This window comes from Lampetra fluviatilis, chromosome 5 (genome assembly GCF_964198595.1).
Source record: "Lampetra fluviatilis chromosome 5, kcLamFluv1.1, whole genome shotgun sequence".
Classification (NCBI taxonomy): Eukaryota; Metazoa; Chordata; class Hyperoartia; order Petromyzontiformes; family Petromyzontidae; genus Lampetra; species Lampetra fluviatilis.
In genome coordinates, this window is record NC_136279.1 from 22,626,080 (window position 1) to 22,646,309 (window position 20,230).

The 20,230-nt window shown below is 46.6% G+C and overlaps 1 protein-coding gene across 1 annotated transcript in view; it reads left to right on the forward strand.

The window, feature by feature from the left end:
- Positions 1-2,432: 2,432 nt before the first annotated feature.
- MEGF8 (multiple EGF like domains 8) overlaps positions 2,433-20,230 on the forward strand; it is a 63,966-nt gene continuing 46,168 nt past the window's right edge. Inside the window, exons 1-7 of the mRNA XM_078857194.1 lie at positions 2,433-3,441; positions 14,609-14,856; positions 16,187-16,350; positions 17,148-17,372; positions 17,885-18,065; positions 18,652-18,740; positions 19,435-19,651. Coding sequence (XP_078713320.1) covers positions 14,640-14,856; positions 16,187-16,350; positions 17,148-17,372; positions 17,885-18,065; positions 18,652-18,740; positions 19,435-19,651 — 1,093 coding nt within the window. The 5' untranslated portion in view covers positions 2,433-3,441; positions 14,609-14,639. The remainder of the gene's footprint in view (positions 3,442-14,608; positions 14,857-16,186; positions 16,351-17,147; positions 17,373-17,884; positions 18,066-18,651; positions 18,741-19,434; positions 19,652-20,230) is intronic.

Below are 20,230 nucleotides of genomic sequence, written 5' to 3' on the forward strand. Positions count from 1 at the left end.
TTGCTCCACCCCTTACGCCACCACATTCTGGTACACGTGTGCGTATGTTTCAATTGGCGTCGGCTGGGCGCACGGTTTCGTGTAACGCTGTGCCATTAGATGCTTTAACTCTAAGGTGAACATTTCTGACGAATACCAACATAAATCCCTGCCCCCAAAACTTCAACTGCCAAGCTGCAATTTTCGAGGGGTGTGTGTGTGGTTTTTTTACGGAAAGCAAGGACTTAAATAGCAGATCGCATCATGATCTCGTGCAGTACAAGCAGACAATGCCTGGCACAAATGCAACAAAACAGGAACCCCCCCACCACCAGGGGTTAGACAGGTAATAATCGCTTGTGTCTGTGTACAGGAATGGCAGGCTAAAGCTGCACGCATGCAGACGTCAGCCAGCACCTGCCTACATAACCCTTTGACGGATTTTCCACCTCAGTTGTGATTGCCAAGTGATGTTTTCACGCGAGCACAGTCTTTCAGGCGCGGACACAACACATTTTCACACATTTCTATTCCCCTCTATATTTCACCAGAGGTGTATGAAATATTTACTTAAAAGAGTACACGAGTTATCTATCGTCCTCTGTAGCATGTGTGTATGTAATCGTGCAAGAGGCTACAAGTCCTGACCGATGTATTGAACTATCTCTCTCACACACACACACGCATGCCACTATTTTCACAATGTAAATTACGAATTTTCTTGAGGATATCAAAGTAAACACAACATTGAGGCTTTATTATTGCCAGCCTAAAGCTCCAATTAAGGTGAAAGCTATAGTCCTTCCAGACCAATGTTTTACAGCAGTATTCGATTGAACAGGAAAGCTGTGGGTTGGTGCAGAGAAGGCATGATTGAGACGCAGTGCCTCAGTGTGACACCAATGTCATAAAACATATCACGTTAAACATAATAAGAGATGAGAAAATTCTAACTGACAGGGCACACATATGTAAATCACGTTGAGTTTTATCGTGGCATATTTTGGGGTCGTAATTTAAATGTAGTAATGCCAATCCAAATGAAAATTGACAGGAAAAAATTACATTGCCACCACACAAACGCTGGCTAAATGCTTGCGATCAGTATTAGTGTGGCATTTTGTTTAAAAAAATGCATCCGCAGATATTTTTGTACGAGAAAAAATTATTGGAACGTAGAAAGGCACTTGGGTTTTTGTGCTCATCACAAACCTGAAGGCGGTGAGGATTTACTCACACTATACCGTGCTTCCAATGCTGTAAACCCCCATAAACCCGTTGACACATTCCCTTGATGGACAGACACTTACACGTTCTCAGATTCCAAAACACGTAACAACACGTTAAAGACTCAGGGGCATGGCTCTGGACAAACATAGTAAATGAATGCGAGTTTACTCTAAAAAAAACTGTAGACCTTCCAGAGAAATGTTTTCCTGCACAAATGAAAAGGAAAACTACGGATGGCTTCAATGTCTCATCAACAGTGTGCACTGTTGCACGAATATCATTGGGTTGTCGGGGTTTTTTTTAGACAGGACCTAAACACTGATGGAAAAACAAACAACACTGATGGGAAAAACAAAAGTGGTCCGTGTATATTTATCACGCCTCGTGTCCATAAATGCAACGTTTAAAATAAATTATTTCAAAGTGATGAGAAGCAGCGATGAAATCAGCTCGCGTGCTGCTACCAGGTAAGGACTGTTACATCGCAGGAATATTTGAATTTTCGTGTGGATTTTCCTCCGGAGTTCCTCCGTTTTTTCCTCCTCCCTCCATATTCAGAAACATGCGTTCAGAGCATTTGTCTACCGCTATAAATGCCCACACGATAAGCCACTTTCGTTGAGATTCTATCACTTGTGACCCAGGTCACTTGTGGAACGAAAAAGAAACAGAGGGCTCTACAGCTCAGTGGTGGCACCAAGGGTGGCACAGTCGGGTTTTTTACAATCGGGTTTATTTGTCTTTTTATATTAAACCCGATCATCTGAGATTGGGAGAAATCCGGTTTAATTGGTTCTAATTGCAAAACCGCACTTCGCCAACTTCTCAACGATGAGCTTCATCCATTCCAAGCTAAGGAACTCACTGGCGCCCACGATTGTGGAGAAGTTCGTGTTCATCAAGACCAACCTGCCCGCCGCATTCTACGACTACCCCGTGCCCGACGGCCCCCCGAGTAGGATAGCAGCACCGACGAGGAAGCAGCCTAAGCCTGTCAGCGTTTCGTATTCATTAAACCAGGTTTTAATTCCCCGAATTCGGGTTTAATTGTATTAAAGAAAACACCCGATGCCTGCCGCTGGAAAAATCGTTTTTTTTCCACCCATGGGTGGCACCGACATCTCCAACATTGACCCCCACGCCCCCCCACGAGACTGACCCCCCTCCCTCCACGCCACCCTCCCACGCCTGGCGCCCTCTCGTGGCCGCAGCTGCGCTCCGCTTCCCCATCGAGCCGAGCTCTCATTCCTCCGCCGACAGAGACGCGGCGGGCCAGACGGCAAGGCGGGTAGACATCTTCCTCATCATCATCATCCTCTTCCTCGTTGTTGGTCGACCGGGCGAACACCCCGAACCAGCCGGGACACGACTGAGCTTCACAGACCGACCGAGCGACGGACTTGGACAAGACACGATTCAGTGATCGGGTTGAATCGCCGAGTCGACGGGTTAGTTAGCGATGTGATGCAGGTCACAGCCACAGCTACTTAGACCGCCGCCGTCAACATCAGCTACAGAAGGCGTCCACTTGAGCCACGACAGCCCAGCGATCACCTCTGCGGGCAGCTGAGTCGGAGGTGCGGCCAGTCGGACCCACACAGTCAGACGTGGCCACATGGACAGCCACAGCCGGGTCCCCGTGCCACCTAAGACAGGCAGACGGGGAGACGGCGCTTTAGCCATCTGATTAAGCCAGATAGGTGAGGCAGATAGGTAGATGTACGAGATAGCGAACTAGCCAGAGAGTTAGACAGACGGCCAGGTAGTAACTCAGTCGTCAGGTTAGCCACGGGGTCGCCTTCAAGCCAGACAGTCAGTCACTCAGTAATCACCTTTAACACGAATTCACATGGGCAGCTAGCGACTCAGCCACCGCGTTAGCCACGAAGTCAGCTCGCTGTGTAGTAATCTAGCCATCAACTCAGCCAGCCAGGCAGGCAGGTGACTGTGTCAAGCCCCCTCTGAACGACAGCTGCCTTGCCTGTCAAGGCATCTACGCGCCTGGAACTGCCTGAAGACATCAGTGGCAATGGCGAAGAGACCTCCGTGTTTTTAATTACGATGTGGACGGTGTGTGGCGAGTGCGTGTAAGAATAGTGAGTGAGTGAGTGGGTGAGTGAGTGAGTGATTGGTGAGTGAGTGGTGAGTGAGTGAATGGTTGAGTGTGTCGCCGGGTCATGCTGCGCGGAGCTGGCGGTGACTGGAGCAACGTTGACATCTCCACACGCAGCGGTGAGTGAGGGCACACAGGCATCATGCAGCCAACCTCCTCCAAGGCTGATCACAGAGACCTTGGGAGACACTCACACACACGCACAGACACGCAGAGAGACAGGCACAGACAACTACACACAGACGTCGCAGTAGAGGACGAGAGATGTGGCCGGGTGACATGGAAGTGTTGTGACATGTTAAGGTGGTTAAGGACGGTGACTATGGAGGGTGGATAACATGGTTGGGGGTCACAGGTCAGGGTGGGTGCTGATGAAGGGTGGTATGACTGGGTGAACGACGATTGCAGGGTTTTCTTGTCATTAACACGGCATTGTGAACGACATGATTGGGTGACAAGCAGGGGTTGGTAACGAGAGGATGACAATAATGGGTAAATAACTCGATAGGGTGACCAAGCAGGTCAATAAGGCGTGGTGATGAGGGCGGGTGACAATGTAAGGTGATTTGGGCTGGGTGTCAAGGATGAGAAGAAGCAAGATAAAAGGGTGACAAGCCATGGTGACAAAGATTGGTAATGAGGGTGGGTGATAAGCCAAGGTTGAGTGACAAGGTAGGGTAACAAGGCAGGCTGGCGACATAGGTGTGGGTGACACTGGGTGATGAGGGTTCGTGGGTGACAAGGCAGTCAGGCTGACAAGTCGGCGGGGGTGAATTACAAGGTACGGTGACTTGGCAGCTTGACATGTTAGGGTAACTGACAATGATGGATAAAAAAAGATGGGGTGATATGGGTTATCGACAAGACAATGTGACATGGCTGAGTGACGAACAGGGTGAGATTGGCAAAGCAGATACGCACCAGGGGACTGTTCTAAAGCACATAATCGCGGCCTCTGTGGGGTGTGTATGTAGAATGGAATGTGCATTATACATTTGAATGATTATTATTATTTTATGTGTTTTGGCCACGTTTATGATTTCGTTTCATCACCAGTGAAAATTGATACTATTTGACCCTGAGCTTGTCCTTCCCCGAGGTCCATTCCGCGTTACACGAGTGCCATGTGTGTGTGTGCTCGAACCAGAGTTGGATTTCTTGCGACAATCATCATCATCGTCGTCGTCATCATCATCCTCCTGGTTGCTCTGCCTTCACGGCAGCTCCTTGGCTGCCATCTTCTCCATCCTTCTCGCTTTTTCTGCCATGTTATTCGCCACCAAAAACGACACTTCTTCCTTCAACTCTTCCAACATCCCAATCCTTGGTCTTCCTCTCGTTCTCTTGCCTTCCTTGCGTAATATCCTTCTTCAAAACCATCCACAGTGTCCAGTCCAGTTCGTCCCATGACTTTTATAACCATTGTTTTTATGATGCCATGGAAACTTCTTCAATGATCTTCCCTGACCAGCGAGATAACTTTCTGCGCCACACTCATCGCCAAGTGGAAATTGGAATCTGAACTTTGCCTCATCCTCCCTTAGGTTGACTCAGCCTAAAGTGGGAGCACCTGATGTGACGTGATGTGACTACTTTGGCTGTATTCGTGGTCACAATAACCAATGGAAATTGGTTTCTAAACCATCAGATGTGGCTGCTCTGGTTGAATTCCTGGCCAAAGTCACTACTATTGTAAATTGCTGTCGCATGCTGATCCGAACCAGCCCTTGGTTGACTTAAAAAAAAACTCAACAGATTAGTCAATAACATTGTGGTCTTAAAAAGCAAAAGTATTTAAAAGGCCGACGTTTTGAGCAATGGCCCCTGACAGCACATAGGCCAGACAGAGTGGTTGGCTGAAACTAAATTAAGTACTACGAGGTGTGAAGACTTGGGTTCTATTTCTCGCTATGATGCAGAATAACAGTTGTAATAACTGAGCTTGTTCTGGACCTCAACTAGGTTGCCCCAGCCAAAAATAAGCACATTACTGCATCGGGTGCAGTGTGGTCACGAACATCAGCACAGGGGAGAGACAAAGGCAGTTGGGCATGCTCACTAAGCGTGTTATGTATACGTACATATGTTGAATTTCTTTCGCACCGTACGTAGCCAACCGTGCTAATCAGAGGTGCGGTAATGTATACTCTCCACCATCTGTATTAGTGTGTACACTGTGTTGACATTTGTTCTGTAAATGTACAGGACACTATATTGTATGTGTACGCAATGTACATTGTGAGCAGGGTTTTAGCCCAATGGATACTACGCGTGAATAAGCAGGCCAAGTGCTGTGTACTGTGCAAGAGTGCACCCGGGATCTCGGGTCGTGTTACTCCAGTCCCACATTTTCGAGGCAGGTCTTCGCTCGTCTCTCTCTCTCTTCTCCTACAGGGCTGGTGGTGCTCCAGAGGCTTTGCTGCTCCCCATCACGTGGCCAAACCATTGCAATTTCCTCTTGACGGACGGTGTTAAAGAGAGGGCGGCTCCTGTATTCCACCTATAGAGTGTTAATAATCGTCTGCTACACCCGTTCATTTGATTTCTGTTTCGGATAAGAAATCCGCAGGATCTTACAGTAACATTTAATTGCAAATGCTTGCGGACGTTTCTCCGTCACGGCTCTTAAGAGTTCACGTTTCACAGCCGTGCATGACAATGGGAAACAGCTGAAGCGATGGAATTGCGTAAAAATGAATGTGTCCAGATACGCCGCTTATCACACTGATTTGGAACTAAGCCTGATGATGATGGTGGTTGTAATCACCGGCGAAATGTCCTACTTGAAATTGTTAATGTCTTGGGTTTACTCTCCAACACACCGGTGTGCTGAACGAGTAACGAATTGTCATGTTTTGTTTCCGTGACAAACCTCACTAATTGGCTGTGTTGGTTGGTGGCGGGTATAACGACACATGTATATTTACGATCTAACCCAAAAACCTCGAATGGATAATATTGGTCGCAACAGCCGACGTGTTAAACTAAGCCGACTTGTATTTCGAAAACACGTCGCCCTCACTTCTCAAACCAACTATTACTCTGTGAAGCTCACCAACAGTTGAAGTGAGGTTTGTTGCAGGAATTCACAAAGAATCGGAGCTTCTTCGCAGATCGGTTGGTTTGGGACGTGTAAGTGATGTGGTTGTGAATATCAAACGAATCTCGGAAGTTCCTAACCAAATTCCCCAACGTTTTTCTTTCGGTATTTAGTGGTTTTTATTGTTTTTCGGTTGTTTTCGGTTTTTAGTGGTTTTTTTTGTGTATTTTGGGTGTTTTGTGGTTTTTGGGTTTCTTTAAACGGTTTTTGGGGATTTTAGTTTTTTTGGGTTTGTTTCTCCGTTTTTTGGGATAGTAGTAGGTACTTAATGTCAATAGTCGTATGTTTGTACGACGTACACATGGCATTATTTGCACGCACATGGGGTTACATGCCGTGTGTATACGCGGTGTGCATTCACGTCACAAGAGAGTGCACGTGGACCATCACACGCTCCCTCCCGTTGTTTATTTAATTGGCATATATTTCACTGTGACTATCTGCAGGGGAGGCCGAAGGTGTTTTGGGATTTAAAGATCGTGTTTGAGCACAGTGTGCTGTCCAGTGTGCTAATGAGCGAGAGTGTTTCTGTAGGTGCTGGAGAGTGGAGTGCGTGTGTGCGTGCGTGCGTTTGTTTGAGGCCCATGATTTATAACTGTGGGAGAGTGTGTCTAAGTGTGTGCTTATGGTACATTAGCAGAATAGTATGTCTGAGTGTGGTCTGCGTGAGGAGTGGTAGTGTAGCGGTTAGTGCGCACTGCGTTACGAACCCGGTAACCCGAGTTCGATTCCCGCTCACGGCCAACACCAGTGACAATTATCTGAGCGAGTCCTGGGCCTCGCTGAGGTCGTCTCTGCCTCAATGAGTACCCGATGCGATGTGTAAACATCGCCACTTTAGAGACAAAGACGGTCCGGCGTGGTTCTTGCCATCTACCCCCTCGTTTGCAGTGCCGGCCTTCATAGGTGCTCACTAACAGCACTTGCCCCAACAGTCTGTTAAGGCTATAGGGGGGATTTCTTGTCATTGTGTGTTTGAGTATGCCAGGCATGCTTTTGTGATTGAGTCATTGCACGTGTATTCGGGGAGTGTTCCCATATTTCTATTTCATTCAAATTATCATAACATCGGGCCTAGATGTGAAATTTCGGATGATCAATTTTTTTATGATTTAAATTGATAAAAAACGTGACATCGCTTAACATGATGTCACTTCCGTGCTTTTCCTGCTAATAGTGCAGTCATATGACGTAGTTTTTACATAGTGATAACTTTTTATTTAATTATTAAAACGTTAAATTATATACAGTACATGAATATTACAATTTTCCTGATGGAACTTTCTATTCAAAATTTAAATCAATGATACATTTCAATTAATTATTAAAGTGATTACATTTAGTGTATTAACAATAAGAGTTCTTAAAATTTAAATTAAACCCAAATTTGGGCCTGAAAACCAAAGATCTGAAATAAAAAGAATGTCATTAAAAACTCATCCCTCGTGTGTATATGTGGGGACAGTGGTGCAGCAACATTAGTTTGATTCCCACCATAAGATCAGTGGCGAGTGATATCCTAATTGGTTCTGGGCCATCCTGTAGGTCAACTCAGCTTTGAACACAAGGAGTTGGTGCAGTATGTAAGTAACATGAGCAGTGGGGAGACATCACTTCCGAGTTTACCGTGCTGGCCTTAATAGGCCCTCACTAACAGTACTTATCGCAACGGTCTATGTAGGCCATCCAGAGGAGTGTATATCTATGGCATTGTGTGTGTCAGGTTGTTGTGTATATGTTTGGTAAACTCTGCCTTGTGTATGTATGGTTTACGTCTAGGGAGAGTGGGTGAACATTTGAGAGAGTTTGTCTCGTGTATATGAGTCCGATTTGCCAGTATAGCATGGTGACTGAGCATGCATACATGCATAAGAAAGTGCGAAAATACGTGTGAGATTTCATATACATATAGTATTTGCCATGAAGCTGCATCTCAGCTCAATTATTCATGGTAGAGTTTTGGTGGTTTCATCAAGTAAAAGCCAGGTTCGTACCTCAAACTCAGACCTTTGTTTTTGTCCTTTGCCAGTCCCCCTTTCCAAATTTCCCCATCTCATACCACATTCGATTTCTTTCATATTACTCTTCCTCCTCCTCTCCAAAAGCCTGCTTTCCATTGTTAACTTTTCCCATCTGTTCCCCAATATCCTACCTAGCTCCATTTCAGTTTTCTTTTTCACTTTGTAAATTTACATCCGTTATCTCCATTTGAGACTTTTCTTTCATGGGTCCAACCCACAGCTCTCGTGACGTTTTGCTTTGCACACACCAAATACTGCGGTGGCATTTCGTGTACCCCATAAAGTACAACCATGCACAAGTTATGCTTTTTGTAAGCCAGCGTTTGGAAGCCAGTGTGCGCACTTCCAATGTGTCCCCATTGATGTTGTTGCCATTTTGTTCGGAACACTTCTTCTGTCAATTTGATTAACGGCTTTAATAGGAATGAGGAAGGATTAGCCTTTTGGTTCCCATGGCTTGCTGGCTGGTCCACATGGTAACACCGGTAACATTAGTAATTGCACCAGGCCCTGCATGATTGCTTTTTCCATCCTGCTGTTATTTGGGGCCGGGGCTGTGTCCACAAGACAAAATTGTACATAAAGTTTAACTTTGATACCACTTAAGTAAACAATGTATTTGGTTACACTGGCAGGAGCACAATTAACAACAAAACTTTACACGTTTGTAAATAACACCACGGTGGCCTTAAAAGTAAAACAAAATCTAATTACGTGACATTTGTGGTATTGGCCTTTCTTCATAGCACGTAAAATATTTTAATTATATTTATGCCATTCAAAACATTTTTATTGACGAATTTGTTGAGTTTTTTTTACCTAAATAAAACGCAATTTTATTGTCGCCAATACGGTACATCCAAGCTGGTGTTTATACAACATCTCTGGAATGGACTTATATTATTCCGTAACACTGTAGCATGTATTGATGCATTGGTGGATTTTTAAAAATATATAACCACATCATGTTTTGTGACACTCTATACTGCCCTACTATGCTATTATAAAGCAACTTAATGTGTCTTTTAATGGTCATGAGTGATAATTAAAATTAGTATAATCATTTGTATTTGTTGACAAGGGTCAGTGCTGGAAAATCCACATTCCTATGACTGAAAAGAGTATGTTTGGTCGTCACTGTTGACTTCCCAGACGGTTGACAGTATCAGGACACACCACACACACACACGCTATTCATGTGTACACAGCAAATAGGTCCCCATTGTGTGTGGTTTAATTTGTTAGGAACCTGAGATCGGGGGTCCCTTTTTGAAGCACTTCAAACACCTTATTTGCTTTACGTTTCATAATCGCCAACGCGGCAATTTCACTTGCTTTCGTTTATTTAAAGCGCTGAGTAAATGCAGTATTGGCAAACGTGTAAATATTACCCTTTTTCAAAGTACAGATGGGGGTAATGTTTTTTTGTTGTTTCAGAATCAGCCACAGCATTCGTATCTCGATAAAGCGGTTTCATGGGCTGGCTGCGTTTTAGCGCCCACATTTCACTCCACCCCACCCTAACCACCTCTGCTGTGGAAGACCGTAGTGCCACGTGCTGAAGAGAGGACTTTATGTGCCGTACTCTCATCCGGCTGATACAAGGCTCCTGAGAAAAGTAACAATCGCGAATAAATGACGTTGATACGTTTGTCATTTGCCCAGCTCAGGCCTAATCAAGAACGTGGTCATTTGTTTAGCAAATTAGGCACACAAAGACTTTGTCTTTACTTCATAACAATTAGTATAATTTACAATTCTTCGTCAAACCAACATCTGGACGAAGATCTCCCCGCGCCAAGTCAGTCACGAGGGTTGTCTGCGCTTTTACCACGCTGGTCGGTGCGGCCTGGTGAAGTGGGGGACCCAGGACTAGTTCCGATATCACTCACAGTGACATCGCTCACTGTGACACCCCTTACTGTAACAACACATTCCTCCTGCGGAGGGAGCTGGTAGGAACGGTCGGTTGCTCGGTCAATGGCCAGGGTCAACGGCGGCGTGGTGTATTCCGCAAATATGCCCAACTGTGAGGGCGGGCACAAGCCGGCGTGAGTAGGTTAAACGTTGAGTTTTATAAAGGCACCACGGGGTGACTAGTCCCTCCCCACCCAGCCCCACCCCTCCCACCCCCCACCCAGCCCCTCCCCTCCCCACCCTCCCCACCCAGCTCCTCCCCACCCTCCCCTCTCCACCCAGCCCCACCCTTCCCAAATTTTTGATGCAGGACGGACGGACAGAATAATCCCCTGTGGGCTGGTGGAACCCGATGGTTCCTACCAGTATCACTGTGACACTGCTCACAGTGATATCACAGTGATATCACAGTGACACTGCTCACTGTGACACAGCTGACAGTGACATCACAGTGACGTCGCTCACAATGACGCCGCTCACTCTGACATCGGTACTGCTTTGATATCGATTCGGATATCACGCACGACTGATGTTAGCTGCGGATGGGAATCAAACTCGTGTGGCCATGTTCATAGTGTTGTATGCAAACCACTGCCTTGTTTGGGATTATTTTAAGCTTGTTTACATGAATGTAATATAGCATATTTAGAGATGCAGTGGGAATATAAAAAAAAACTATAGTAATCACATGAATCTATTTTTGTTGGTCAAATTAGTGTGTAGAACACGCTCCCTTTAAATAGAGGTTTTTAAGCATTCATGCATTGTATATTTTGGCATTGATTTGATAACACGTGGTGTAAATTGTGTTCTGGAGATTAAGCTCATAAAGCCGAATACAGATTTCCTCGAATTAATTTAAAATGCCTGAGATTTACATTTCAAACCGAGTAATGCGGACATCACGGAATAATACGCCTGTGTTAAACGGAACTCTGTGGAGTTGTGATTAATTTGATGTTTGCTGATACTGGCAGATCTGCACGGGCTAAATGTAAAAAAATAAGTGCGTTTTTTTTACATATTACTACGTTGGCAGTGATGCACAAGTGCAAAAAAAATACAAAATACTCAACACATACGTCAAAAACCACTGCCCTAAAAGTGAAAAAGTACACATAATAGGCGACATTTTGGAAAATGGTACTTCTTTTAGCAAAGTGAAATTAAGATATTTTGTAAACATAGCAGAATGAATAAGAAAGTACACAATGTACACATTCAGAAACAATATATTGCATCAGATGATTGAGACAACTTAGGTAAACACTTTAGGATATTCAAATAACCATTTTCCAGCAATCGGCCTTCTTTTAGCCTCGGACCGTTACCTGAAACGTCGCGTATTACAAAAAAAAATCCCCATTTATTCACGAATGTGTTGAGTTTTTTTGTTGCTGTACAGGCGAGAGCATTTTTTTTTGGATGAAGGTATTGAAACTCTTTCAAAAGTGTGGCTTTTTCCATTGCATATGGTTCAACCATTTGCCCGTTCACCACAGCCAGCATTGATTTAACCTTTAAGAAACACAGCGGAATGAATAAGACCCCACGTTTTACAAATACGTCGTTGTAATTGAGTCGTGCATCTGATCGTAAGGCTAAGTTTTTGCATGCAGTACTGTAATTATGCTCAGCACTATTTAGAAAGCTCATATTTTGCTGAATTTAATGAGGTACAACTTGAATCGCATTGTATTTCAGACACAAACGTTCGTCCACGTTCTATAATGTATTTCATATTTAACAACCAGCAACATTTTCAGCGTGTTTTGATATTGCTGGTAACTTGTTCAAATTTAGCAGACTACACGGGACCAAATGACGCTACCTCACAGTGTCACTGCCAATCATGCCACGGTGTAATTCCTACAAGTTATAAAGTACCATTCTTCTATCCTCATTGGGATATTTACTACACAGCACCTCCTGAATTCACCATTGTAAATGTGTATACCGCAGAATCATCTCCCGGTAAATCCCTGTTCACTACTATCTTCGATACCCTTGTAACGATGCATGTAATCGCCCGTAAGCACTCATCCTATATTCACGATCAATCAAGCCCCTCCATTTGTAACTAGGTCAGAGTTACATTATTCTTTTTTGGTATGGCCGATGTAGATGCAGAGCAACGACTACAATTTCACATTCAGGTGGTCGGGCCAGACAACCGCATCAGGAGCAGCGGAGTGTATCGCTGTGATGTCTCCTTCGTATTTGTGGATCGGGAATTGCGTTGTTCTATGTTGTACAGTCTATTCTGGACGACCACAGTCGCATACTGGAAAGTTTTCCATTTTCCATGTGTGTGTCATGTATCCGCATCTTGCCATGGTTTGTGCAGCGGATGCGGTTTAGGGAGGGCCATGAGCTCTGTAGAAGATCAAACCCAGGGATATCGTTCCATTGAGAGAGACAGTGTAGGCAAGGGTCGACTATTAATAAATCGTCATCTTCGGTCGTAATCCATCCACTGCTGGATGAAGGCGTCAACATCCCTTACAGCCCTGTGATGCAACAATATACCTCCTGCCTGCACACAGGCAGATTTCGTCATTCCATCACAACGTTTGACGACCTGTCGGACACATTCCAGGAGAAATATCCAAAAAGTATATGAGTTGTCACCATAGCGCACGTTAAAAATCAACAAGGCGATGAAGGTTAACTTATTGTCCATCTGGGCAGAGCAGTGGTGCAATGGTAAGCGCACAGTGCTATGAACCTGGCTGACTTTAATTCGATTCTTGGCCATGGCTAACAGCAGTGCTAAGGGATAATCTGAAGTGGCCCTGGGCTTTCCTTCTGACTTCACCAGCCCAAATTGACCGGCAGGGTGACATGATATTTTATAATCTACTCTCTGACAACTGTCACAATCGTTTTGGAGCCTACACAGACTCCTCTGCTATATATACTGCGCCATGGATAAAAAAATACTATATTTCGCAGCGGTGAGCGCACGAACCCGGCAACCCGAGTTCGATTCCTAGCCATGACTGGCGTTGGTGGGGAGTGATATCTGAACCGGTCCTGGGGCCCCTTCCACACCAACTTCACCGACCCACATTAACCAGTTTGGTGAAGTATGGTCAATAAACCTCGATGGGCCGACATTACATGAGGATTAAAGCCTTCATCCGGCAGTGGATTGACAAATGACTCGGTATTATTCATCTCAATTGAATAATCACATTAACCGTGTCAAGCTTTTACATGTGTGAACTTTCACGTGGTAATACACAAGAGTTAGTCATTCTTCCCAGCACCCTCCGCGCGTCACTGTGTTCCCCATAACAACCCTCCCCCTGTGTGTGTGCGTTCGCCCAAATCGCCTGGTGTCGTGTAAAGAGCCTGGAGGTACGGCTGTATTTAGAATACGCCTGCAGTGTTTTTTCCCCTCTAAATCCAGATTCCTCCGCCAATCTGCTTAATTAAACGTGCAAACGTTCGACCAACATTGACCGATGTTGGCCCAACGAGAGGCCAACGTTGGCCCAACATTGGTTGACTGTTGTCCCAATGTTGACCCAACGTCGCATGTTTATTGGGATGTGTGCTTAATGCAATGGCAGTAAAACAACGCTTATCCACGTGGGGATTTGACCATTCTTTATTACACGGGAGCATGTAAGTGCAGTACAACCATTGCTTTTGCTACACTGTCCCGTCACATGGAATTCTTGAGTTAAACCACTTCATTTGAGACCTTAAAATGTATTTAATGAACACAGTGTGACCAGAGATCGATGTGCTTAAAGACACTATTATGATTTTGCGTTTCTTACAACCATTGCTTTTGCTACCGTGCCCTTTGCTGCCCACCATTTTGCCCGCTAATAAGCCCATTTAAAACCTGCGTCTGTGTGTGGTGGTCAACCGGGGAGCGGTAGTGTAGCGGTTAGCGTGCTGCTCTACGAACCCGGCAACCTGAGTTCGATTCCTGCTCATGGCCAACACCAGTGACAGTTATCTGAATCTCTCTGGGCCTCCCCTAGGTCGACTCTGCTTCAAATGAGTACCTAATGTAGTGTGTAAACATCGCTACCAGGGAGACAAAGGAAGTCAGGCGTAGTGCTGGCCCCCCACCCCCTCGTTTGCCATTCTGGCCGTCATAGGTGCTTGCTAACAGCACTTGGCCCAACAGTATGTTCAGGTTATACAGGGGATCTTTGTATTTGACGGTCACCCGACCGAGTGCAATCCAGGTTTGACTCAGCTTCGCTTCTTCTTGTTGTTTTTCAGCGTGGGCTGCCGGTCTGGCCAAGCGTTTGGGATGGGGTTTGGGCTGCTGCTGCTGCAGGGCTCAGGGCTGCGCAGGACCCTCCGGGGCTGCCTCTGCTGCTGCTGGCTTCTGCTGGCGTTGCTGGTGCCGTGCGCGAGCGGGGGTGACTGCCGGGGGAAGAGACTCGTTCTTAACGGCACTCACGGGGAGGTCACGGACGGACCGGGCAACTACTCTGCCAACGGCAACTGCGAGTGGCTCATCACAGGTGAAAGGGATAAATAATTCACACACCTTCGCATTGTTCCACCGCAGTGTGCCGAAGTCCGACACAAGACTAATGTACATATGCAGCCCATTAGCCAATCCACTGCTGGATGGCTGGCCTCACTACCTCATGCAGGTCGTGGGGGCGAGTGAGTGATGGTGAATGCGGGGAGCATAGACGTTGGAGTTTAGCGAGGACAGCACAATAATGGACGACCTGCAACAGGCCTGAGGAAGCCTTCATCCACCAGTGGATTGACAAAAGGCAGCGATGATTATATTCTTGCACATTTTTTGTGACATCCCCACATCAAGCAGGTGTAAATTATTGTTATTTAGACAGGGACAATGTTGGATTACATTTTTAAAATCAAATTGTTCGACTGCATCAACTGGCAATGCAATCACGTGCCTGTAAATCATACTTTGACTCACGAGCATCTCCACATTGCCAATGATAACAGCAGCAAGAGCTGTTGTAGCAGGAGCCACGTTGCTAGCACTGCACTACAGCGTGCACTACAGCCGTTACTGCAGTGAGTCTGTAGGTTAGGTTGTGCAAGCCCAAACGCATTGCCGTGCCCCGCGGGACAGCTGCTGTAAGTGTTTTCTGGCGTTGAAACGTGCCAAAGATTCTCATACACGGGGGGGGGGGTGTTATCGTGGTGAAAACCTACGCTTGGAAGTGTGATCTTCTCCAAGGAAACCCCGGGTCGAATTGTAACAACGTGTTTTCAATGTACGCACACTAAATTGGTCAGATTCTCATCACTTTAAGGTACCAACCAGTCCACGCGGGGAATTACGGGGAGCTTTTGCAATAAATGTAAGTGATTTTACAGCAATATCAAGTGAGATGTACCTTAGAGATGCTGCATAAATGGCATTGGCCAGCTGCCATGAACGTACATGTGCTGCATATTTAACATTGAGGTTCAAAACCTCGATGCATTCATTAGCGTTGCCCGTCTGTCCGTAACGGGGGTGGGCGGGGGGGCGGAGAGGTAGGGCGGGGGTAGTGGGGGGTGGGGGTTGGCGGAGGGGGCACTGTAACACTCATGAAGATGTTTCAGGGTGAACCGGCCTATGGTATTCAGTTATGTTGCTGTCAGGAACTTAACCAATTGAAAACCAGACAAATTGATCAAAGGGTTTTCCAGAAATTGGAAACCCAGTCCATGCTGCTAATCAAATTATTCCCGAAGACGGGACGCTTGTTCGAAGGCATTAGTTCGGTTAAAATAACGCCCGCGTCTTTTCTTCGTGCGACAAGGCATATTTACTTGTTTAACTGAGTGTTCAATCGCTTCACGTTGAATGTCGCTTTCTAGCTCCGAGCCAAGGTGATCACATTGTCCTCAAGCTGAGGGCGATCGAGACGGAGTGCTCCTATGACTTCCTCTTTATCTACGACGGCGACTCGTACAGCAGCCCTCTCATCGCGAGTCTGAGCGGAAACACTCTCCCAGACGTGATCGTGGCTCAATCGGGAAAGGTGAGCTTCCACACACACATCAGTACAAATGTCGGTGTCGTTGACATACAGTCCATTCTGCTAGAATGCATAGTATTCATCACGCAAATTGGATATAACGCTATGAATGTATTAGGGAACACATTTTTTATAATGCGAATTGGATAGAACGCCATCGAGTGAATGGAACTATGTCGCGCGAGTAGGAATAAGCGGTCGTACAGCCGGCTCGGCGTAGCATCACGCAAGGCTTTGGGATGCTGCAGGATGCTTCTAGAAGTTACCCACTTGCCTTAGTCTTTATTCAGCCTGTGTACGCACCTCACGTTTTATCGTGGACTCTGCTTTACCATATATTATACATTATTTATTATAACGTGTTCTAAAGGGCCGCAAGTCCCGCATTTGAGGAGAACAGACTGCATTGGATGACTAGAGCATGTAAAAGTATTCCCCAAAGAGGCCACATGAACAAACCAAATTTGTCTCTCTGACAGTCGATTTTGTTAGGCTTCCAGCGTATTGACTTAATTAACTGCTTAATTGAAAGGCAGTGAAATCTCACCGCTTTTACTCTCATTTGAACGGATCAGGTTTTTCAGGATAAATTCACGCTTCGCTAATTACCGCATCCCAAACGGCAGCTCGTCGTTTGTCACATTCCCTCTAAGCTTGCATTTTAGCACACGCTTTATCATTAGAACACGCTGTAATATTCTTACCGTGGCCGTAAAACACTGGCAGCTGCAATAAAAGTCTGTTCAATTATTAATCCGCCGCAAACTGCGCCCGTGCCATGGCGGGCGGGCGGTCTGTAGATGCTGATCCACCTCTTCAGCGATACGAATTACAACCTGGAGGGATTCCTGGGCACGTACTCCATCTCACGGTGCCCGGCCAATTGCTCCGGGCACGGCGACTGCACGGGCAGCGGCAGCTGTGCCTGCTCGCCAGAGTGGGTCGGCGAGTCCTGCCAAAGCCTGCGCTGCGACGTTGCCACGTCCGGCAGTGGCACGTGCTCTGGCCAGGGGACCTGCTTGTCGGTACGGGCGACCGCTTCTCTGTTTTTCGCGCTGTCGCCTCCAGCGCTCAGACGAACCCGAATGTGTCGTTCTCTTATGTCCTCTTATTGCGCCTGCTGCCTTTGCTCGCCACTCGAAGAGTCGTAAATGTTTTTTTTTACTGCCGTGAAGCACTTCAGTTGCCGACTGGTGATTTAATGGCATAATGAGCAAATGTTTATTCATGCTGTTCGGGTGGTGGGGGGGAAGAGTGTGCTCAAAGGGAAAGTCAAGCTCAGGATAAAAAAAACCCATTGCAAAGGCACATTGTCAGCAACAGAAGCTGACTGCTACACAAGGAGCCCTCAATCGAGCATTAGTCAGCCGATTGCCATTCATTTTAACTTTAATGGTCTTTTGGGCACCTGCTTTATTGTGGCATTAAAGTTGCAGTCTGCAATTCGTAATTACCAATCGCATGTTACAATCATTTTCTTATCGTTCCCCCTGGGGCTGATTGTTTTTATATATTTTTTTTTATTTCCCCCTGGAAGAACGGACAATGTCAGTGCTCCTCCAGCCTGCACGTTGGCGTGAACTGCAGCCTGGCTCTGCGCAACAACTCGGACGGGAACAAGTGGCACCTCATCGCGCACACGCAGGCAGCGTTCACGCCGCGCTTGGGAGCTGCGGGGGTTTTCATCCACTCCACCGGCTGCCTCTACGTGTTTGGAGGCAAGTCGCGGGTCTCCGCCCTCCCCGGTGTCAAGATGCTGCGGTCGGCTCTCCCGATTGCGTTTGTTAGGTGTCGCGATGCGTTGTTCGGCTTTGGTGTCCCGACGGTTTGATCCACGTGCTGGAAATTTCTTCTGTTCCTGAAGTTCCCAGGAGGTTGGGCGAAACGTCGCACGTCATGCCGGGCAGAGTGCGGGCCCAACCCGAGAAATACGTGGGAGAGAGCCACTCACTCAGCGCAACCGCGAACGCCTACACCGCACGCACTGCACTGTGATTGGTTCAAGGCCGGTTTGACTTCGTGACACATACATAGGCCCAGTGTAATTGTATATATGTATTTTGTGAATCTGTTTAGACACCACATTTGTAATGCATATGTACTTGATGTATAATCTGTAAGGAAGGCTGCCCACGCTTTTCACCTGTGCATGCTTGACCCACTCTTCCCCACTCCTTTGTACATTAACTGGAAAGCCTGAATTATAATAGTAATAAAAATACAATAAATTATAATGTGTGCACAGGGCCACCTTGTAAATAAGAGGGCTTTTCTTTCTCTTTCTCACCCCTGTTGCCCTGACAGGTTTCACACTCAGCACGGTGCTTAATGATCTCGTGAAATATAACATCACCAGCAGCAAGTGGGAAAATGCCACACCCCCTGTTTCACCGGTAAGCACTAACAATTCTCGCTCTTTGTGTCATTGGTCACCTTTACGTCACGTCCAAAGAAGCATGGAGGGAGAGGCACGTGCCTAGAATCACACAGACAGAGGAACAACACATGAGAACATACGCAAGTTTGAGACATCGTTCGGCAGGATGCGTCGCTAGAAAGGATTATGGCGATTGGTCAAGACTAGCGACGGGTTGGCATCCAAAGGAGAGAATGCGCTCGAAAGGAAATCCACCGTGGAGATGGAACAATAATCTCCGCTCATGTGTAAGAACTAGATGGATTGATTTATCTCAAGACCGTGAGAGATGTCGATGGCTTGGAAGGCCTTCATCCACCAGTGTATTGATCATGGGGACTGTTGTCATGAGTCCCAGACCATGCAACGTATCGCATCCACCTTCCCACTAAGATCTGTTGCGGGAGGCACTTAATTTCTCCACTTAGCATCTCAGGAAGCCATTGAGTGGATCGCCAAACTAGATGTCCAATGGTAAGCTTTTCCCATCGTACGAAAGAAGAAGATGATGATTTTTGTCCAAGCGCAAACATTTTCACTCATTACTTTTCCCTACGATCGATATATAACCTTAGCAGTGCTGAGCGTCCCCCCCCCAAACCCCCTAGGCGTCGTGGTTTTTTGACGGAACGCAAATGACGGCTGGCACGCGCGTGTCGCCCCCGCCATAGGAGGGGAGATACCTGCACACAGCGGTGGAGTGGCAGGGCGGCATGCTCGTGTTTGGAGGGGAGCTCGCCCGAGGCCGTCTGGCGAATAGCCTGTGGTTTTACAGCCCCGGCGCGGCGAACTGGACACGGCTCTCGGACGAGGCGGCGCCCCCACCGCCGCCGGGCCTCGCAGGGCACGCGGCCGCCTTGGTTGATGACACATTGTACATTTTTGGAGGTTGGTGAGACCCCATTGGCAGTCCATTACTTTTATTATTCTTATCACTTTTATAACGCACGTCTTGCTGAGTCAGGTGATGGCCCTGCGTGTCTGTGTACTTTGTATTCGTTTATTTGTTTATTTGTTTTGTTGTTTCACGGTTGATGAGCACAAGGCCCGAAGGCCCAAAATATCAAGCGGCCAACAACAAATCTGCACCATTGAAGTTGTAATAGATACGAGTTCATACGCTTCTTGAATTGAGCAAGGTTATTGTCAAGAGCTGAGGAAACGAGACGATGGAAGAAGGGAATTCCAGAACCGAACAGTGTGAGGGAAAAAAGCAGAAAGAGAAGTCTTTTAACATGCAAGTGTGGTGGTTGTACGAGTTAGTTCGTGAATGTCATGGTGTGAGTGAGTGTGTTGTTGTGGTGAGCGGTAGTGGAGCGGTAGTGTAGCGATAGTGTAACGAACCTGGCTATGACCCGAGTTCGATTCCTATTCACGGCCAACACTTGTGATGATTATTTGAACGAGTCTTGGGCCTCCCTTTGGTTGACTCGGCCTCACATGAGTACCTGGTGCAATGTGTAAACA